This window comes from Augochlora pura, chromosome 8 (genome assembly GCF_028453695.1).
Source record: "Augochlora pura isolate Apur16 chromosome 8, APUR_v2.2.1, whole genome shotgun sequence".
Lineage (NCBI taxonomy): Eukaryota > Metazoa > Arthropoda > Insecta > Hymenoptera > Halictidae > Augochlora > Augochlora pura.
In genome coordinates, this window is record NC_135779.1 from 10,880,528 (window position 1) to 10,903,384 (window position 22,857).

Sequence of the window (22,857 nt, forward strand, 5' to 3'; positions counted from 1 at the left end):
CTTCCATCTCTCGACTTTCGAAAGGACGAACGAACTTCCACCACAAGAAACCTTCGAAAATCGCGAAGCACGGAGAACACACTCTCGGGATCCACTGAGATGACCGATCTGGCAGCTTCCGATCGCCTGCCACGATGAAAAACAGGCCGGTCCGTTCAGATTGTTAATCGCGGCGTGTATCGCGGAGAGAAGCGGCGAGGAGCGGCGGCGAGATTGTCGCGCCACCGAGAAAAAGCGCATTTGCCACGTCATTTGAGCGGGCGCGGGTTAACGAGCGGACGGGTCGCCGACGGAGACGGTTCTCTCGGTGGCCGTTGTCCGGCGTTTCTTTTTGCGCGCAGCCTCGCCTTCCCCGCGGCAAGCGAGAGAGGAGAGACACGGAGAAGCAGATGCGGCGCGAGGTGCGCGCGCGCAGCCCAGTTTGAAATTCGTGGCGCGTCGAGCCGAGCCGCGCCGCGCCGCGCCACGGATCCTCCTCGGGGGCTGTGCGTTCCTTCCTCTCCCGGCTTTCGTTCCACGTCCGTTCGTTCGTTGGGTTCGTTGGTTGGCTCGCTCTCGCCCGCTCGGCACCACTCGGCATCGCTGGCTGAGCAAGTCGATCCTAAGGTCGCAGTGTCGCGCACCGCGAACAGGGAGTGTCTGTCGCGAGGGTCTACGAGCTGGCTCCGGATCCGCGGAAATTCCTGAGCTCGCGGCCGCCGTTATGGTGTTTTACGCCGGCCGGGGGTCTTCCTCTGCCGCGGAGCAGGCGAATCCGCGTCCGACCGGCCCGGTCCTTCCCTGATCCGAGCGCCGAGTGTCGCAGACAGAGCCGGAAGGAAGGAGGACTGCTTGAATAGAACGGGGAGTGTGTGGCGGTTCTCTCTCGTTGATAGATTGCCATCGAGGGTATCTCTCGGTTGTTGCTCCCGCGCCGAACCCTGCGATAAGAACAAGCGAACGCGAGTGGCTCCGGAACAGTTAGTTCGCGGGCTCTTCTCGTCGCTCTCGGTTATCGTTCGCGAGTGATCCGGAAAGGCCGGCCGCGCCGAGGGTCCAGCCTCGAGCGAGCTTGGCTCCTGGGACGCCGGTGTCTCGGGCGTTCGGGGTCTCTCGAGCGCCGGCGGGATGACGAGACGCATCGGGAGCCGGTAGTTCGTGGTTGGCAGGGATGTCCTCGTGACATGTTACCCCGTGACCTTTGCTGGCGCGACTACAACGTCCTCCGCGGAGAGGGTCGTCTCCTGTCCGTGCACGGGTCGAGCGAGGATAACTGCCGATCGGTGTCCCTTCATCCACGTGGGGTCGAGTACCGGTTGCTGCCACTGGTGCAGCTGAAGCCTGACTTCGGGATCCCGTATGTTCTCTGCTGGCGCGTGCCGAACGCGGTTCACAGGGTCCAAGTACCCCTTCAGCACCATCAGCACCGGCAGCACCACCACCATTACCAGCACCACCGCCAACGGCGTCGACGACACTTCCAGCAATCGGGAACCCAGCGACGGCACCCTGCCTCGTTCACCACTTCCGCCAGGTTTCCTTCGCCGTACGGCTGTAGTCTGCAGCGCGGGGACCTCGCCGTGGTGCCTGGTATGGAAACAAGGTGAGCGCCGAATAGTTCCCGAGACCACCCCGACCATCCCCGTTCATTGTCGCCGGCAAAATTCTCTCTCGCCTTCGCCCGAGTCCCTCTCGTGGTGCCTCATCTCTCAGGTATTTCATTGTCCCCGTTACAGCCCGCTGCGACGTTCGAGGAACTTTGAATATTTCCTTTCATCCTCCGCAGACACTCTTCTGCGACCCTTCGGTGATCGTCTCTATTGTTAGGCAAGGATGTCCTTCTTGGAATTTGAGCAAGTGTCGGGTCGTCTCGAAAGTGTTCGGTTCTGATGGAGTGTGGTCGGATGAGATTGGTCGAGGCTTTCGTTTCGAGATGATTTTTCAAACAAAAATTAGTTTCTACGGTTTTCGCAGCCAGCCGGGGCTCGGTCTACCGAGGATTCTCCGACTGTCTCGGTGCAACTTGTTAGACTCGACTCGCTTCGCATGCAAAATACTTGTGAGGGAGAACCACCGTTCACAGACACGTTCACAGACCCTTCCTCGGACCCTCTCGCGAGCGACGCCAGCACGTTGCCAAACCCCACGACGCTGGCACACCCTTGTCCACCGGTGACAGCGGAGTAGAAACATTTCGTCGTCACCTCGCCGCGCGAAATTCGAAACCGAACAGGTGTTGGCACAATGGCGGAGCCGAGTTGTCGATTAGCATACTATACAGACTGGGTTTCGACATCGCGACGCTTACGCGCGTGACTCGCACGATTCTTTACCTGGCTAAAGTATTGATGCGACGATTGCCGCGTCGACGTTGTTCGTGTCCCACGTCTTATCGCGATTGAAGAAACGCGAAATAAACCGAACTCGGGCTTGATACGAAGCAGTAATTGTTACTGGGTCATTTTTCTTCAAGTTTCGTGCAACAATAAAGCGCTCGCGTACCAGGACGAGGAAAAACCGCGTTGACGACGCCTGTCGCGCTTGTTCGCTGTTGTCGACAGATTTCTTCGCCCTCGCGGTTATGATCCTCCGCTGCCACGGGCACTGAACTCTGCGGGCAACAGTTCCTTTCGAACCGGACTTGAAAAGTGGAGTGATCCTCTCCCGACAGTCGTTCGCGCCGCGATCAGACCGGAATATTAAACCGACCGGATCGTCTCCGTGATCTCCGACCCGCAAACTGCTGCTGAATACGCTTTGCAAACTTGAAACGTCATTCCCGGACTCCGTGGCCCCGAATATTATACCTTGGACGGTCCACAGTGGTCAACGACTCCTGCTTTTGCTTCTGCTTACCATTATTGCCGCCAGTTTCGAACTCGACGTCGTTCGTGTCTTCGTTTATGCCGAGTTCCTTCGAACGTGACTTTAAAAACATTTCAACGAAGATAGTTTTCTCATTTCGGGAGTCGACGAATTTTAATGGAGATAATCCCCGACGATGGTACCAGAATCCGGCCTGCTCTCGCGAGGAAAGTTCAGTTATGCATCATCCGCTCGGCTATGAAAAATCGGCGGAATCGATGGGGACCGGATTCCGCTGACCGAACAGTGCGAACCGTTTGCGGCAGCTGAGCTGGCACGTACGGCTTAAAAGCTCCCGGAGCTCCGGGCTATCAGCGATTTCTTCTCAAGTTTTTACGTCCCGCGGCGCTCGCAGAAAACCGCCGAAAGAACTCGAATCCCGGGATACCGACTCGCCAACTTGGTATATTTCCCGGTCTTATTGCCGATCGTTTCAACTTTACAACCGCGACGATGTCGGACAGCCGCAGGACCAGTAACCTGCGAGTTTCCGAGCGTTCCACCCCGGTCGATTACGCGGGGAGCGACTATCGAGGACAATCCGTCTCTTCGATCGGCGCACGGTGCAACGATACACTTTATCATTGTGGACATTATCGGCCAATTGTCGAAATTTTGTATAGTAGTTTCAATAAATCTTTAATAAATACAGTTAATTCTCTCCAATATTTTCTCAGTTCGTAAACAAACGTGAACAATTTAGGAATAGGAGATGCGATTATTCGAGCCTTGTGGCTCGTTTTAATTGTTTTTGACAATTGACCAAATCATCCCATATTGTCCATTCCTGTTTACAAGGTGACAGACAATTGGAGAGAATTTACTTTAAACACAAAGAAGTTTAAGAAGCAGAAGAGAATTAAGGAGACGAAAAATTGGCTGCTAATAGCTGTGATAAATAAAATGAATCTAATGCACACACATTATATACATATATACATTATATACATGAATTCGATTTCCTTTTTCAAATCTTCTTACTGAAAAAATTAATTTGGGTATTCTATGCCTTGAATTAAATCGGGATATTTCTTGTAGGATATCATTGTCAACAATATTTCTAATAATATGCATTAAATTTTGAAGACTTATAAACCTATAATAATTATTTGCGGATTTTTATACAAAATAAGTATTGCCTGCGTGCAAGAAATACAAACTAAATAACAATCTGATTCATTTTTTAATCCTTTTAATAGATTAAAAATAATACACTGACATTTTTTAATTCTTTTAATCTTCCTACTGTGTCAATGTTGGTGCTACCCAGTTTCGCCACAAATGCATAAAATTTGCAGTCTACTAATGGTTTAATGAAGTCACAGTACAAAATGGCGGCAGTAAATTTTGGCCAGCGATGCCCAAGAAGATAGGTGTTTCGTACCACCGTGCAGCTCCCCGTGATTCACCCTCCTGTAATCGAACCCGCAAACGCGACTCCTCGTCATCCGCGCGATGAAAAATGCAGAGGCCGTGCGGCCGTCCCGATACTCGTCGACGGACTCGTTATTTCTTCGTTAAAAATGAATGAACGCCGTCGTCGTGCGTCGGCCCGGGTCTGGCTGCCCTTCCACGTAGCTCGTAGACCCGGCAATTTATCAAACGTATTAACTGTTGTTCGTATCGAGTCGAAGCCGGTCGCCGCTCGTCGTCGCGCTGCGTCTCCTTCGCGTCGCGTCGCCTCGCGTCGAGCGAATATTCAATTAACGCCGCGTGTCGGCAGGCACCTGACGATACCTCGACTTTTCTTCTCCGAACGCATAATAGTCGAGTTTCTCGGTCGATTCGTTCGGCGGCCGATGAAAAGAAAAATTACATTGTTTCGTAACCCTGGTGATACATGATTCACCACACGGAGGACTTGTTCCTACCGTCGCACAATGCTGCAATTTTCTTTTCGGGTCACGCAAGATCTTTTAAACGCTCGCATTCGAACTAGAACGCGAGCGTGTCATTTAAGAGAATCGAGATACGGTGCTGCAGCGCGTTTATCGCTCTTTTTTGCCTCGTCGCGCAGTTCTTGTTTTATAAATGTTTCTCAGCGCGAGAGATTTTTCGATTGAAATCGACACCTAGATGTAAACAAGTATCATTAAATTGTAAATTGAGCCGGCTATTGTAAAGTGACCTAAGTACGTTCATATTAAAATCCAGATATTTAAGGATTTTGCATTTTAATAAATTTAAAAGTATTGGTAACTGATAACATGCTGCTACAATAGTTTTCGTGTTTCTAAGGATTGTTACGTGCTAGAGACTTTGCTGAAATAAAATTAATTGTGACGTAGAAATGTAAATATTAAAATAGCTGGTTTGACGTATTTTCAAAATGGACTTTCTAAATCACCTTCTAAATAAACGGTTCAATTAATGCTTCGGGAAGAGAGATCATCTAATAGAAGACAATTCAACGCAGACGTCGTTATTATTGCACTTTCTTTAAGAAAGTTAAACAGTCTCCGTTTACTCAACGAATAAATAAAATTGCATCAAATTAATTAAATAAGTTCGCTCGAACAGCAGATTTCGACGGATCCATTCCCGATTCCCCAACTATCACAAAATCTATTGCTAGTAGGGGAGGGTCTAGTGATCTATAGAAGTCTACTAGAGGAAACCGTGGTGATACGAGATCACAATGACGTCGCGCAGCGTCGAAATCGCGGGTTGCCCATGACAACGCGTAGCCGGCACGATGACGGCGCGATCACTTTCATTTCGGCTGGCCTTCACCCTCGCGGACGACCTGCGGGAGAGGATGGCCGAGGTCGCAGCGGCTTCGGAGAGGTTCGTCGTTCGTTTCGAGTCCTTCAGTTTTCTATTCATCTCGAGGGCAGGAATCGTGTCGGTGAGCCGACCCGATTAGACACATTTTTATCTCGGAATCTAAGGAAGCCGAGGCCGTCGCGAGGATTCACGAGGGCTCGGTGTACCGCTGTGTAATTTCAACGGTGCGCCGGGTGTCGGAGCTGGGCGGGGCGAGGCGAGGCGGGGGGGAATTGGTGGTGCAGGAAATTCTAATTTTTCAGGGACGCGTTCGTGTGCCACGAGAGAAAAAGGGGTCGGTGCCGGCTATCGTCGCAACTGAAATTGCAGCGTTCACGAAAGCCGGCAGGCGTTATCGATCCCCGGCTGTCCGTGCTACGTACCGTCGCGTACGTACCTACGTGCTCGTTATCGCCCTCTTAAAGCAAACGACGCTTTATCTGGATAAACGGTGAATAAAAGGGACAGAGGAGAACTAACGCGATATCGGCCGCGTATGAAAGCGGAGATTCCCGGGTCTTAATGTCCCACCGCAGCGTCTCGTCGCGCCGCGACGACTCGACCCTTATTACAGGCTCAAACGCTGGGGAGCGAGCCGTCGGACGCTCGAGGAATTTTTTCCTTTAATTATTCAACCTCTCCACCCCCGCTCGAATCTAGCTGCTGCGATCTTTGCCGCGACGGTGATATCGGCGCGTTTGAAACCGCACGGAACCGCTGTGCCCGCGTGCCCTGGCGGGTTTAATTCGCCTCCGGCTGCAAATAGGAGCGACGTAAAAAATTAGCAAAGATGGCATAGTTAACGGAATTAAATAAATTCGACTTCCTTCGTGTTGGCTACGAAATTGCGCGCGCCATGTCGGCGGTCTGTTGTGCACGCATTAGAATAGGTTCGCCGCGGTCGGACCGGTACTATGGCTTCGAACTATGCGTACCAAGTTCATACAGGTAATCTAGTAGACTTTATTAACGGTTTAGGAAGGTTCGCTCAGGCGATTAACGGGTTAAAGGCTGTGTTAGTCGTCGATGATTCACAATGTAAAATTTAAAAAATTGTATTCTTGTAGGGCAGATGTGTGGGTAGCGAGCAGACTACCATTTATTATTCATATTTTCCTCTTTGAAGTTGACTACATTTACTAGCCATCAACGGAACTTTAACACGTTCAACCCGGCGCATTTTTTCGAAGTCCGTACGGTCGGGGGCTTGATATTACCAGTTGTGTATTCGTTTGGCGGCGCGTGTTTGTTTCGCTATTTTCTCTATTGTCAGTGGCTTGAGTCTGAAGTCAGACATTGTTGCGTGAAATTCTTATAAAGTACTTATAAAACTTTATTTACGAATTGTGAAATATATGTACAAATAAAATGCAATGTCTGTGTACCACCGGTGGTACACGCCGGGTTGAACGTATTAAAGTAATAAATATATTGTTTCTATGGGAGACGTGCAATTAATGCAAAGAAAATGCAATGCAAATAACATTATTATCAAAAAGGATAAAACAGAAGATCAGAAGGAAAAGAAATTAGAATGAAAAAGAAAGAAATTGGAAGAAAAGCAAATAACATTTGTTCCCGAAGGAAAATATTGCAAACATTTTTGTCAGCATCGTAGGACGAATTATGTACCGTCGAATCGGCAGCTCCAGCGACTGGTTTCTCGGTCTGTCCTCGCGGACAATCGGCGGCACGTCCGCTCGCCGGTAGATCACGACCGCGATCGCTTGTAAACTGTTCGAGAAATGATCTCAACGCCGTGAGAACGGCGCCGCGCGCTCGGGGATCCCGATAAATCGCGCGCAGGTGTTTGCGCCGTCTTTTTTCTTCTCCCTCAAGCCGGCATCGACGTTGACTTTGAATAACTGCGACTGATCGCAGCACGCGACGAGCACCGAGGTCTCTCCCAGCGTTCCGATCTCGGCGTCGCGGCGCGCCGAGATCGTCGAGGGCCTTTTGCCGGACCCGCGGAGCCAGTCGAGGATTGATCGGCGAAAGGCTCTCGACTCGTTACGTTTTATCGCAGGTATTCCTGACGTCACCAGGCGATTTTCGATTACGCGTACCGTTACCCCCGGGACCGAGGCGCGACGACCCGTTGAAGCATCGCTTCTGCCGGACGACCGTCAATCATTTTCTCGGCAGCGATGCTTCCCGACGGTCGAATCGAATCTCGCCGCATGGCGCGGACAGATGACCAAGTTCGTGTCAAAATCGGAGAACTTAGAAATGAGATAGAGAGATGATTCTATCGATGATATATCGTCGTACGCAACGCTTGCGAAAAGTGCCAGCGACGATGTATCGTTGCGTATGCGATGGCGCCTAACTGTTCGCGTCGCGAGAGAACTCTATTTCAAAATGAATTTATAGAACGTTATAAATGAAAATATATAAATATATATATATAATAAATTGAAAATATTTTTTTATGGATTTAAGATACTCTAGATACAGACGCTGTTTTTTTATAAGAATTGATTGTTCTTTTTTCATACTGTTTTATATTATTTCATTCGCACTTTTTCCAACAAATATTTAAATACAATTGGCGTTACTTCATTTTATCTTTGTTGCGTAATATACTTCTTTTCAATTATTCTTACTTTAATTCTTATGTACCTTTTCCAAAACCTTGGCAAAGTCGTAAAATTGATCAGGTATTGTTCGCATGAGTGCAGCAATATTGCCCAACGCTGAATGGGTTTAATTAATCTTAAAATATTCCAGGACCAATAAAAATTACATAGAATAAAGAATTGTTTTTTTTTTCTTCAATTTTGAAATTGTACAAATTTCGCTGCGTGATTTTAATCTGCGGTGACAGAATCTACAGAACACGGTGTAAAACAAACACGGATGAAAAGTCGGATGGCGTATCGAAAAATATCAAATTTAACATAAATTTTGAATGTTGAAAATCGTTCGTGCGATATTCTCTACATTTTTCTCTTATTTTAGAACATTTTAAATTTATTCAATATAAAAATCGCCCCTCTATCTTATTTCTGTAAAAAGCTCTACAATTTCGACACAAACTCGGCCATTTTTCGCCACTGCGCGTCGCCGGGCTTTTAATTTAAGCACGGTTAGTAAATGTATAACCTCCCCTGCGAAAGAAAAAGGCGGCATTGTGAAACGAGTTGAACAAAAGTTAATTCCCCGCTTAACAGGTTCGGTATGGGAGTGTACTGTAAATCTTCAACAATTAATGGTTTGGGGAATGCATTACGTTAGAGTCCTGTAGGCTCGAAGGTGTCTAAGGGGATTAACTAAATCATGTTGGTTCTGCACGGTTTTTCGAGACGCGGAACGAAATACGGGGTTTATCGTCGTGGCATCTGTTCGGAGCAGAAGTTGCTTCGTGTTTTCACTTATCACGTGTGTGCTCGCGCCGTCGAGGCTTCTGTTTTTGCGCGTCACAGTCTTGTGCACCTGCGGAACTTATTTGGAATTACGCGTTTCCGGCGAACGTCTCCTCCTGCCGTTCTCGCCCTGTGATCCCGTCTTCCCGAGGAAATCATTATTTACGGCGATTGCTCAACAATTCTTAGGCTAAATACGGTCGCAGTGTTGTTGGCTGACTTGTGCAAATATCCGAGCCACTCTCGCTCACCTTTGGCATCTTTTCCTTCCGAAATCTGTGGACATTTTTTAACGCTTTCATCACCGCGCGGAAACCTCAAAAATTCCATGGAAATCAAGTCTTTTATTCGATTAGATTACAATCGGGTAGCTATCGATTACTTGTTCGACATCGGTACCATTTGCAAATCTTAACCCTTTGCACTTGACGCCATTTTAACTGTGATTCTGACATAAAACTTCGAGCTTCTAATATTTCCATTCTATGTAACAAAATGCACTTTTATGCCTACGAAATTTATTCTTGTTACTCATACTGACAGTTTCACTACATAACAATCTTTTAAATCTAAACTTTGTTGTTACAAAAAATATCTTGCAACTTGATCGAATCATTTTAGTGGTGTTTTGGAGTTACCACTCGAGTGCAAAGAGTTAATAAAGTTAAGAAATTATAATGTCGATCAACGTAAAAATTAATTTTTAGAAATTAAATGTTGAACGATTCTGTCACCCTCTGTGCTCTATAAAGACAGAAAAAGAATTCAATGAACTACATAGATCTTCAGATCGAGAGTGATCGATGACAGCAAAGAATATTATGCAGAATGAGGGCCGCGCGTTGTTGAAGCAAAAGTGGAAGATCTCCCCTTTCGGTTGACTAAATGTTAACACGAAATTGCACCATTCCAAAGTCCACGGATTACGTTATCCGTGATAATTTTTCCAGTACAAACTATAAATAGATAGAGGAAGTACGAGGAGTCTCCCGTCACCGATTTGAACCGCGTCCAAGTATGCAATCGGGTCCTGATTGTCGGCCCACCGTTTTGTCCGATTATTCGCAACGACAAAAAGCTCCGATGCGGTAATCAATGGTGGACGCACTTGACTTCATTAATTCGAATTCGCCCGATTGCGGGGTCGGCCACCGTTTTCCGATGGAAAAATATCCGCGCGGCTTCGCGCCATTATGACGCTGCGGCGCGTTCGCGTTTACGATATTACGTGGGTGCAGTCGCGCGCGCGCGCGCGCGAACACCGTTCGCGGCACGCATCGACGAATTTATTTGCGCGTTAATTTTCGTCGTCGACGAATCACGCGGCCTCCGGATTAAATTACAAAACAAAATCGTGGCGGGTGCGCGTGCACTCCGTCCGTGAACAAAACATTGTTTTCTTGGATGTCATCGGCCGAAACTGATCGTCGAAATTTTGTACTTACGTATGCGCATATGTATGTTATATACATACAAGATGATCCGTTTAACTGGACTCGGTGGAATATTTAGCGAGGGATTAAGGTTGTTAAAACCATGTTCTTAGAAAAGTTGTTCGGTACAGAAGTAGACGGTGGACGTTAGAGAACATAGTAAAGTCAAATTAATATTTTTAAATGAAACCTTGTATTTTTTTTAACAAACCTTGCTATAAAATGGATGAGGAAATGCAGGCTCTCATTTAAAAATATTGATTCAACTTCATCCACTAGAAAGAGTACTAAGAATATTATTAATACCGTCTACCGCCCCCTTCTGTACCGAACAACTTTTGCGAGGACATGTTTTTGATAACTTTAATCCGACCGTAAAATTTTGCTTCGAGTCCAGTTAACGGATCATTCCGTACATTAGATTTACTTTATTAATCGAAATCTCACCGCGTCCGCGAGTAGCCGGAGCGGATTAAAAGGCTGGTGCCAATTTGCGTCACGTGTGATTTAGTCGCGTGCTCGGCAAGCGGCGGTCGCGCGGAACGGAGCAGCGGATCAGTAGGTGAAGCGGGCCTCCTCCGCAGACGCTCGCGAATCACGATCGGGGCTCTCCCTTCGCTCCCGCGGCTCCAATTATAGTTTTACCCGCCCTCCGATAAATTACCGTCGACGCGTCTCGTTGGCCGGCCTCGAAAAATCCGCGGCCGAATGAGATTTTCACCGAGGATTATCCCGTGCCACTGCCTTACCTCTCTTATTTATCGCGGCTCGAACGGCCGGCCGGAGAAAGGGAGGGAGAAAAAGCCGCACCTAGGATGTTCCGATGGTTTCCGGTAAATTAATGCTTTATCGCTGGGCGAGGACGAGCGGCGCACGAGGGTCGACAACGAACAGATGTTCCGGGAAAATGCTCGAAACGCGTGAAATCGTTCGCCCGATAGCCTCCGCCGCGAAAGGAACGATGTTCGGCAGGAAAAAACAGTCGAGATAACGATGCACCGGCAACTGTAATTTTTAGTCAAAATTACGTTGGTGTCGGGTGACTGCAACCTGCGCGACACTGTGCACACGGTGCAGGTTCTCACTCACGACCATGGAAACCACAGTCCCTTTCCCAGGAAACGCGATCCCCTCTATTTATTCGCTGCCTCTGTTATCAAAATTGAGAAACGCGTACCGAAATGGCTGAAACATGAAATCACGAAACAAACTGCGAAATGGGGATGCTGCGGCAACGTCCGAGGATCGGGTTAATATCTTCTTCTATAACCCCTCGTTCAGAATCCGAACGTTATCTATCGAATATGGAAGTTACTCGTTTCTTTTAACACGAAACTAATCACGATCAAATGACTGGTTACACAATTTAGAATTATAAAAGTTATGAACACGATTTCAAGAGAAACGATTGAATAAAGTATATTATCGCAACAACTGTAACAGTATAAACCGTACAGGATTTAAATAAATTGGATTTTCACATTTTTAGAAAGAAATGTATACCAGAATATTGTCATTTGGTAGGTTGAGTGTTAAACAGAAATGAAATTCCGTTTTATTGCCGATGATATTTGGCAAACTGCAATCAATGTAGACAATCTCGAATCTGCACAGCTGTGAAAAGAATCATAGTGCAAGGCTTGCATCGCGTTGATAATGCTCCCACAGCTTGCTTATGAGCAACAATAAGCACGTTTCTCTAACCAGATGACATCATATGACCCTACAAGTTCCAAACAGGGTGATGGATCGACTTGACGTGTACTGTCCGTTGTCCCCCATAGATTTCCGTGTGACTCATTAAAAAATTGTCTCCCCCATGACCCATCTTACACGTTCGTCCAGTTAATCGTGACGGTTGCCAAACGCCGGCAGCGCTCGGGGATCCATCGAATGAGGATCCCTGTATTAAAGCAGACGGATCGCGACGTTGCCGCGCCTCTCACTCTTCTATCGACCGGGCGGCGTTGCCGGCTCCTTTTCCATGCCTTTATCGCCCCTTTCCACGCAGCCCTCGGCTGGCCTCCCTTGCCTCCCTTCGCCGACTCTCCTCCGTCTTTGTCCCTCGGCTCGCGTCGGTCTCGGTCCCTCGTTCTCCGCTGTTCCTCTCTCTATCCGCACTCGGAGCTACGAGCCATCAGGACCTACGCTCTTCTCCGCTCTGTCTTTATTTATTCTCCTCTCCCTCCTCGCCTCTCTATCTATCGGTCCTTCTCTTTCTCTCCTCTTCTCCGCCTCGTTCGCTCTCGGGCTTGGTCTTCGCCCTACCTCCAGCCCAGCTGTTTAACCTTCCTAGGGCAGATGCCGCGCGGTTAGGTGCAACGTCACCTTTATCGTACCTGCCCCTTCTCAACCTCGTCTGGCCTCGCCTCGTCCGTAATTACTCGATAAGGGCAAACCGGCCACGAAGGGCCTGGGCGATCGGCTCGACCTCGATCCGAATCGGGGCATTTTTTTCACGAAATCGAGACGCTCGAGAATTCGGCGTCCTTTCCTAGGCAAGCAACTTTCGCTCGAGGGGGAACTCTCTTTCCGCGAGAGAGCTCGATTTTTCCGGAGCACAAGCGGCCAGCGCCAGCTTCTACGGCCAAGCCAGCCATGAAAGAAATATGAAACGGATGACCGGCAATCCCGAGGTCAGCTCGGTCAATAACTTCGTTATACGGGCCAGTTAAAGGCATTTGCTTCTATTCCGCTGCTGGCTGGCTGGCTGGCTGGCTGGCGAGCGTCGCCTCCGGCCGCGGGCGAGCGACCGACGCGCGTCTGCGATGTCGTATGAATTATTTAAGCGCTCCGAACCGCTTATCTCCGGATATCACTGCCGAATCTCCCGTGTTCGGCCACGGAATTACTCCTCGTCAGTTTTGGAGACGCTGAATCGGCCCTTGTCGTTCCGACACCGGCTGTCTCGTCAGCAATAGGGGGCAAGATGGATGCCACGCGCGTTTCCCCGTCGGCTTCGAGTTGGTCCCCTTTCCGATTCGCGTTGGTCTCGGAACGCAGACGATATCTGCCACGAATCTCGCGACTCGTGACTCGGCCGCGTGGATCAGCTGTAGGTGGAGGTCGAAGGGCAGCATGGATCTGGGACGACTTCGGCATGCGCGCCGGACCCCGGCTAGGCAGAACAGCAGAAGAGAAACCTCGAAGGAGACGCACGTACCGTCTCGATCGCCGGGGGAGCCTCTGCCAAGGATGACGGTGCCCGAACACCGCTTTCGAATAATGTCCGCCTGGCGGAAAAGAACTTTCCAAGACAGATCGTTGTCTCCGCGGCTGCCGAAGATGCGAGCTCGTTACTCGGCTCGCCACCGTTCGCCAGCATTCGCCAACGTTCGCCACCGTTTGCCACGGTTTGTCGACCCCGCCGATCGTAGATTACGTCGCGCCGCTTCTACCGGTGAATAGGAATAGCTCGTTTACCTTACCGCGGTTTTTCGGACAGCTAACGAGCTACCCAAATCCCATACTTTGCGATCATATCGCGCGCGGCCAGAAGGCTGACTAGCATTCGCTTCCTATGCCGTGCTCGAGCACACAAAGTCCCAGCAGCGAAGCGAACTCGTAATTCGTCGTTCGGTGGTAGATTCTCTTCGTGCAGATCTTCGAGCACGCTATTTCTGGTAGCATCGAGGTGTCTAGCTTCAATAATTTGACCATCTGTTGTGTACTTATTGTGAGATGAGGGATTTGGCCGTATTGATGCTCTTAGGCAATGGAAGAACGAGATCGCTTCGAATGGACGATTGTTTGCGATTTCGTGGGACTATTCAGGTCTGAACGATCGAAACGAGACAGCTGAAAGACGGTTATTATAATTAGGGAACGAAAAGATCACAGATGGAAGTCTGTCTGTTAAATTCATTGTATCTTTAGATAATCCCTGGCCGTGCCATTCTCGTTGCAATTGCAATGATTAGAAGGTTTTCAAGCGCAATAATTTCTTCGTAGAAAATGAAACTATAATTTATTGTGTATTGGTATTTATAACGAAGATTTAAATTTAGTAGCAAAAGATTAAATATTGATCACAAGAGAATAGAATTCAATTCCAACCGAAAAGGACATAACATTTATAGGTAACAGTTTATTACTATTATATTGTAGAATCTTCGCGACGAGGCTGACTCGTTACAGTAGGACAAGAGGTTACGATTCTTATTGCTCTGTTCTTGTAATCTTCTATGAATTAAATATTAATATTCGTAAAAGCTCAAATCCTCCACTATCTTCGCATTATGGGAAAATCAAAGTGTTCACCGTTCGGGACCGGATCGCGATACGCGCGAGTCGCAGTCGGAAAAGGCTGGTCGTCGTTCATTCACGGGGGCTCGTATATCGATCTCTACAGATGTAATAGTCCGTTTGTGGTGCGAGGGTGTGCGGCAAGGGGTGGAGGCGCGCGCGCGCGCGTGCATCAGCAGGGTTTCATTATCGAGCGAGAGCGGCTCTTCCACCATTATTATGACACTTGGTGGAATAAAAATCCTCGAGAGCTCGGCAAAGTTGGCCCATAAAAAGCACGTCTCGGGGCTTTAAAATTCAAATCTCCGGCCTCTCCTTTTCCCGGCGAATCGAGCCAGCCAACCAACCCCCCCTCCCCTCCCTCTCTTTTTCTCTTTCCTCGAGAGTCGTCCTCTCTCTCTCGCGCTTCTCTTTTCCCGGAGCGCCTTTTCTTCGCGCGAGACACGCGATGCGCACAGGTGCCGGGTGTACCATCGGGCGGTCCGGGAGCGAGGAAAACTCGATACGATCTTCATTCGCGAGCTCCGGGAATTTTCCGTCGAATTCCCGGCTCGCCGCGGCGCGGAAGCCTCGAGATTCGAGCCCGGAATCGAGCCGGTTGCGCGGAATTAGTTTCGCCGAGCTGGGAAATTCACGGTTCGGTTGACGGCGAGAAGCAAATTGCTGGGTCTTCGATCCCAGAAAACGAAGGCGGGTGAGAGTAGAAAGAGAGCCGGGGAGGGGAACGGGAGAGGAACTTTGTACGAATCCGTCGCAGAGCGAGGAGGAATCGTGCCCCGGCTGAAAATGGAAAAATATCGCCGCGTGGGAGGTTTCACCGAAAGCGGAGAAAGGTCGGCCAGCGTTCCTCGTCATCGACGAGCATACCTACCGCGACGCGGACTCTGGGGCCCCTTCGAGCCGGCGCAGCCAGACGGGATAATGTCGTGTAATGAAGATTAATCTCGTCTAGCAAGCACCGGCCATTCCTGTATTCATAAATCAATCGCGGCCGTCCGATTATCATTCAAATCTGTGAACGGCGGGATCCACGTCGCGAGCCATTACGTCGCCGGCATTACCGATCCTCTTCGAAACTCGAAGGACTCGTCGCGCGTCTCGAGAAATTAAGCTGTCCTTCTGAACGCCGATGTTTCCTTTTCGCCTTGACCAAATAAATCCGATTCGGATCGCTGTCGATGTAGCAGGTAAAATTCAGGTAAGCTCCGGTCATCCCTCTTCTTACTACCATTCATCTTCATTGTCCGTTCATAATTTCTATTATACGCCGATGACCTTTAGGTACACCGATCGGTCATCGAGGCCACTCTTTTACGGCATGATCTTTACAGTTTCTTGGGGCACTTTTAACCTTCTGCGCTCGAGAGGTAACTTAAAAGCACCTCTAAAAATGGTTTCATCACGTTTCAAAATAATTTCTGAATCACCAAAATTGTTTTATATTTAAAAAGTTGACTTGCTAATTTGTTGACTGGGTTAATTATAAATCACAGGAAACGGATATTAGGAGAAACTATTTCGAACTTAGAATTAAAATGTTTCCGGATGCCACGGATTAATACATTCATCTTCAATTTATCCGAATGTCATATCACACGTTTGATTCGTAAACCCACTAACATCGTCTATTCTTGACAACATATTCACCACACGTATTCCTTAAAAATAGTTCGTGTCATTCTCGTACGAAGCTCGTAAATGTGTGTCGGAGATATTTTATTGCTAGAAATTTGCGAAAAGTGAAGTCTAAACACGGCCGAGTGTCCGCCAGAAAATCGTAAACCGATCCTCGCATCGCCACGGGTTTCGATTTCTCAATGATAGACGCGACGAAGAGCGGCATTCCGGGGAGACGGGCGAGCGACCGAATTTCAGCCGTCCGGGGATCCCGAATTATTTGTAATCCTCGGCCCGGCCGATTGTCCGGAAGAATGAAATCGACACGTTGCGGATAAGCCGTTTCGCAGCCGTTCGACGCGGCAGAGAATCTCGATAACGAGATATATCGAGGAGAGCGAGTAACGGCGCGGTCCGGATCGAAAATTTCGCATACGTTCGCGCCGCCTCTGTTTGGGAATCCCGAGGTATCCAGGTATTACCGGTAATCCGACGTCTGCCACGCTTCGTTCCGGCTTAAGCGTCGCCTGCAACGGAACTGACGCGTTTCCCGAGCTCTTTGTAACCCTTTCGGTGCTCGTTCCCTGTCAGGAAACTGTCTGCTAAGCCCGAAGGCTCGGAGAACTCGAGTTCCAGGCGAAGCCGAGGCGCGCTCCGACGGATGAGTTTATTAGGCGATCGTTTCCCGCGGCTTTGCTTTGAAGACACGCGAACAGCGAAACCCACGAACGCGCGGACCTTTTGCTTTTTCTCTCCAGACTTTGTAATTGCTCGAGGCTACGGCTACAATCTTATCGCCGAGCCGTCTCGGATCGAGCACGATACGCTCATTAGTTTGATGGTCGTTTGTCAGAAACGCTTATGTTTGTTGTCTACTCTGTCGCGTCCCGACAAGTTCTAACTGCACCGGTAAATCGTACGAGAAACACTTTCTTCCATCTTCCTGGCTCTTCTTCTTCTGCCGCGTCTCGTTCCCGCGATGCCGCGCTTTCCGTTCTTCAAAATTCGAGTAGGTTGAATAATCTTGACACTAATTACCCTGTTAATGGTTACGCGCTAAGCGCCGTCAGAACCGTATGCGGCCTTGTCAAAGTTTGCCGTGTATTGCGTTGCTCTCAAAGCTATTCTAAATAATCGTCGTATTTTTAACAACTGTTAAAAAATAAAACAATATAGTAATGTAAAAAGTCCTTAAAACGCAAGGCTCAAGGCCTCTGGAGTGGAAGCATTTAAAATGTACATATCTCCAAACTCGAAGATTCCATTGCGAAGACAATGCGAGTGCAAATAGTATAATAGTATAATAGTATATTTCTCTTTTTGTTAAACATCTGTAGTTTATCCTTTCTGTGATTTGATTACTAATGGGTGACATATTGTGCTATAAATATATTCAATAAATTATGTACATTCAATGTGTGGTATTTAATAAACAAATAAATAATTAGGTGGACAAGAATGGTTACAAGCGTAGATGTACTATTGAAATAAGTGTTAATCGATTCGAATCGGGGAAAGTCGTGGTGGAAGAGTCGGGCGCGCCCTCGCGCGCGTTGCATCGGGTAATTTTCCGGCGACAAATCTCTCTGGTCGTCTGTTTTCTTGCTCTGTTTCGATCGAGCTCGGCCGCGGCTCGGCCCAAGGATGGAGAACCGGTTCCCCTGTTCTCGGGACACGGCGATCCTCTTCGGATCTCGCGTTCGCGCATCACCGATTATCATATTAAATGGACCGGAGTGTTTGCGGTCATTGGGTTGACGAGGGAACGCGAGACACGGTTCGTGTTTCTTTAAACCGGAGCACACACAAGGAGCGAAAAGAGAGGAGGCGGAGGCCTGGCCAATCGGGCGGAACAGCAAAAATCAATCCTCCATCGCCTCGGCCCTTTAATCGAAGCTTCCCTTTAATTCGCGCGATGCTGCGCGGCGGCCGATGGGAAACCGCGCGGGTGTTCGTTTAACATCGGCGACGCATAAAACGCATAAAATCTAGCCGCGGATTGGAGGGACCGCGAATCGTTGCAGCCCGTGGCGGCGGCCGCGGCGTGCTTCGTTGTTTGCGCGCGAGACGTCGTCCGGGCAAACATTAATTAAGTTCATCAAATATTGACGGATAAATAATGACGATTATTAATTGCCGCGTTTCAACTGCGCCGGGACTGCGTCGACGAATAAAATTCGCATCGTTCCCAGCCGGCTGTTAAATTTTCGGAGTCGTGTTTATTTTTGGATTTCACTTTCGCGGTCCGCACTTTCTTCTCTTTTCCTCTTTATTGGAATATCAATGCGTATTGACCACGGTAAAGTTATATTTCCCGGGAGCAGAAATAAATTTAAACCGTTTAAAAGGAAAATAGGATAGCATGCACAATGTGCGAATGCTTATACGTACAGTATGGGACACAGCTGTGACAGTATCGAGATACGGTACGAGGGGTACTGAGCTTTCTATTTCAAAGTCAGTCGCAGTTAACGATACTTTGTGTAAAGAACTTCCTGATTCGTCGTGTAACAAAGCTTTTTCTTTACAATACAAGGTATGCTTCATTTTACACACATTTCCAATACTCTGTCGAACCGCGACAGATAGGTCGAACACAAAAATCAAACTGGCAAAGAATTTTTTATTTTCCACCTGATGTGATTTAATCGCGAAGGCATGCGTCGATGTATTTCGCGTTCTCCGACCGTTGTATCGTGTCATCGGGTCGAGTCATGTTAATTAGCGCAGACATCTGATAAAGAGAAAACGTATCCTATGCCTTCCTTAATTAATAAAAATCTTAACTGAGAGTTGAATCGGGTAAAATGAAATTGTTGTTTTATTCCCGTAACTAATTATAATTCCAATACCCCTTTCCTCTTTCTTCTCTTTCTCGTTGCCGACGCGCACGACCGACCTTGCAACGCACCGAATTTGGAAACGTGATTCGGACGCGCCTGAATCGAACAGCAGGAATCTTCGACGGACAACCACCGTTCCATGGTTCCGCCGTTTCACCGATTCGAACGGTGTTATTGTTATGGCTGCGAGGGAAAGCTTCGATTGCGTCGGGAAACAGACATGTGGTCCTTTGAGCCCGCGTCTTGCTCGCGGGGGGTGCAATATTTCTTCAAGCCCCGCTTTTCATTATCCCCCGGCAGATCCTTTTGATATCCTGCCGATCGATCCGCTCCCCCCCGATGCGCGGATTAAAACGAGCCCATTGTCTTTCGACGTAGTCCGCGTCATTGCGTTTCGCGCGCCGCTGCGCGAGCAAATTCGGAAAATTACCGAAACTGTGGTCACGCGGCTGTATCCGGGGACGCGTTCGCGAATTTTTTCCAATTTTCCGATCGAGACTCGCACACGGCTCGAGCGCGCGTCCCGCGTTAATTTGAAGCAACTCGAACGAAAATCGAGTGCTTCACGGCAGCAAGAGAAAGCACACCCGGGTCCCATAAAACTGTCTCGTAAAAGGGTTGAACGTCGGCTTCGATGCGTTCCCGATTCGCCGGAGAATCGACGGGAAAGATCGGAGCGGCGGCGGCGGCGGCGGCTCGGACCGATTAATTCTTCCGAGGAGGATTTTCGAAACTGTAGCCGATGGAACGCGATACGGCAGATTACTCGCGGAACGCACAATGGCGGGCTCGTAAATCGTGGAACGGTCGCGCGCGTTCGACGCGCGATTAAATCCGTTCGCGCGGCCGAATCGGCCGGTGACAATTTTCGAATTTATGATCGTTACTTTCTAATTACGGCCGGATGCCGCCTGCGAGCGGGGCGAGAACCTCGCGCCTGCGTCTTGGTCGGGTTTTACGGGCGTCGGCTCGTTAATTAGGAAGTTAATTCGCGACGACGACGTCCGAGCACGCCTCTCTCCGAAACGAGCACCGCCGATGAGACTCTCGTGGCTCCGCTTCGAACCGCTCCGCGCAGCTCCCCGGCTCGCCGGACAAACGCTCGCATATTAATTACGGCCGAGAGGAGAAGTTGCAACAATCGTAATCGCGCTCGCCACTCACCTTGGCATTTGTCTCGAAATGGATACGCGTGTCGAACAATGCTCGCCGCTAATAAGTCGCCGGCTAATAAGTAATAAACGGTTACTCGGACTTTCGTCATCGTCGGCGTTGCCACCTTGCGCCACCTGAGTCTCGTTGACAAGTGTCGACACGTCGCCCCGCGCCGTCTTTTCCACCCTCGAGAGCTTTTTACTGGAGATAGATCCGACATCGTTTCTGCCACCTTGTTCGTCACCTTGTTCGCCACCTTGCAACGCACAGTGGCGATCTATAGCAAAAATGATTTTAGCAGTGTTTCAATGCTTGAAGTTGTAGCATAGTAGGTCGTTGAATTCGCTTTAATATCAATTAGGAATTCAGTCAAAAGTATATATTAACATTTAAAACATGCCTCGGACCAGCATTTTTCATAACAAAGACGTTGTTTGGTTGACCAATAAGTTCTTGCGTTTTTTAACCATTTATAGCAACACAAAAAGCGCAATGACTAATTGGTCAACTTAATCATTCGTAGAAAAATACATTCTAATCAAATTTTGTTTGAAATTGTTTCGGTAAGATCTATAATAATTCTCTAGATCTCTATAATAACTAATTGAAGAAGATAGTTCCCTTTATATTTTCATTACCGAATTTTTATAATGTACTATCTTATTAAAGAAACTGTTTGAATGAACTAATATTTTTCATCACAACCCCTTGCAGTATTATATTTACTCACAACCACCAAAGATATTTATTTTTCTTATTTTGACATAAAATCAAAACATATTATCGTGTTCCATGTATCTAAACCTTAACAAAGGATCCATAAGTATTGATTTTTCTATCTAAACTTTGTATATTATGTATTACTGCTCGTTCAAGGAAAATTAATTCCGATCAGTACAACACCTACGTATAATCTTAATACGATCACATGGGGTTAAAGTTTCACGTGACGTAAACCCATTTGGTAGAAAAACAAAGTTCAAAGTATGAAAGTTGCAAAATTTGGCCATGGATCGCCGGCGCCGCGAGATCGCTGCGCTCGGTCTCGCTCATTCATACTTCCACGCTTCCAGCCGATCCTTTCGAATATCCTCACCCAAAGAAACGTTGCTGCTACCATTCGAGCCGATAGCGATCCATTCACGCGGTGCACCTTCTCTTTGCTCCCGCCAACAATGCCGAGAACTGTCCAGGATCTTGCACCTTCGTTTCCCCGGTAATCGCCTGGCGATCATCGGTAAAAATACATACTTACGTATCGCGGGAAACGCGCGGCTTTTCGGACCGATCGACGCAATCCTCGCGCGGCGATTTAGCGAGACCACCCGGGGTCAAGGAGCAGCGAAGGCTGTCCGGTCTAATCCCTCGTCAAGTGAGAAAGTTCGCTGCAACAGGCCGAGTTTTTCGTATCGTGGACTATCGATGACGCGGCGATCGATCGGGCAATTAGGCTAATGCGGACACCTGCCCGGCAAAAAACGCCAGCCTCGATCCACGGAGCCGTCGATCATTTTTTTAATCGACGTCGTCCTCTCGCGTTGCGACACCTCGCTGATCGACCCGCGCTCATTTTTTTTTTCTCCGCTCCTCTTTCTGGACGGACGAAAACGCGCTTGCACAATACGCTTATTGCGAAACGGAGAAGCTCCGGAGAAAGGGAAGAAAGCGTGCGACGGGGGGAGAGGGGGAGGGAGACAGTCGGAGAAAGAAAAGAAGAGCCACCGGAGGAATCCGTTCTCGAAGAAACGCGGTCATGGTGCTGTGGGACAATAGTTCGTTACGGACGGAGGGAGCTGACGAAAAGGGGGAAGAGAGAGAGAGAGAGACCGAGGAGAGGGAGGGAGAGAGAATTGCGGCTCTTTTTCGCGAGAGCAGCCATCTTGGAAACGTTCTCCCTCGACGGTCGCGGACAAGGGCGTGGGCGCGCTGGCTAGGGGAATTTAATGCTCTCGAAATGTCAAACGTCGAGGACTAAAATGTCGTCGGGAACGTGCCGCGCTGATTTTTCCTCGCTCTCTTCGCCACACGCAGCTCCTGCTCGCGTTTCGCGAACCCGCATTCGCGATTTCTGCTGGCGAATTTGCGTGCCCGTTGCGATCTCGAGCGGAAAGCGATCCCCTGTCTCTCGCGCGGGGGATGAATCGAGCAGCAACTTCGTCCGTCACTCTTTCGTCTGAATCATTCATGCATACATGCGCGACCACATTCTTGCGGTGTAATTATTTATACAATATAAATTACTATAACAATACAATACAAAGACATGTCATATTAAGTGATTCAGTATATGTATATGTAATATGCAGGATGTTACAATCAATAGGATGTTTTTCGTTAATAAGTAATGACAAAGCCATGGATTGCATTTGCGCTAAAAGTTACTTCAAATGATCCCAGGAACCCCGCATAATTTCAGGACACCCTGTATAATATGTACGATATTTAATCGGCCCAAGAAACTGCATAGTACTGACAGGGCAATGTGCACACAATCCATCGTTTTGCTTACAGAAGCACATCACTATCGTACACAACCATCCGTAATTCTTGCATTACTGTCATCACTAGACTGGGGATATCTATGCAACA

At 48.4% G+C, this 22,857-nt stretch overlaps 1 protein-coding gene across 1 annotated transcript in view; it reads left to right on the plus strand.

Annotated features, from left to right (window-relative positions):
• Positions 1 to 1,163: 1,163 nt before the first annotated feature.
• Positions 1,164 to 22,857, plus strand: part of LOC144474029 (protein gustavus-like) — a 151,202-nt gene continuing 129,508 nt past the window's right edge. The window contains exon 1 of the mRNA XM_078188463.1: positions 1,164 to 1,582. Coding sequence (XP_078044589.1) covers positions 1,164 to 1,582 — 419 coding nt within the window. The remainder of the gene's footprint in view (positions 1,583 to 22,857) is intronic.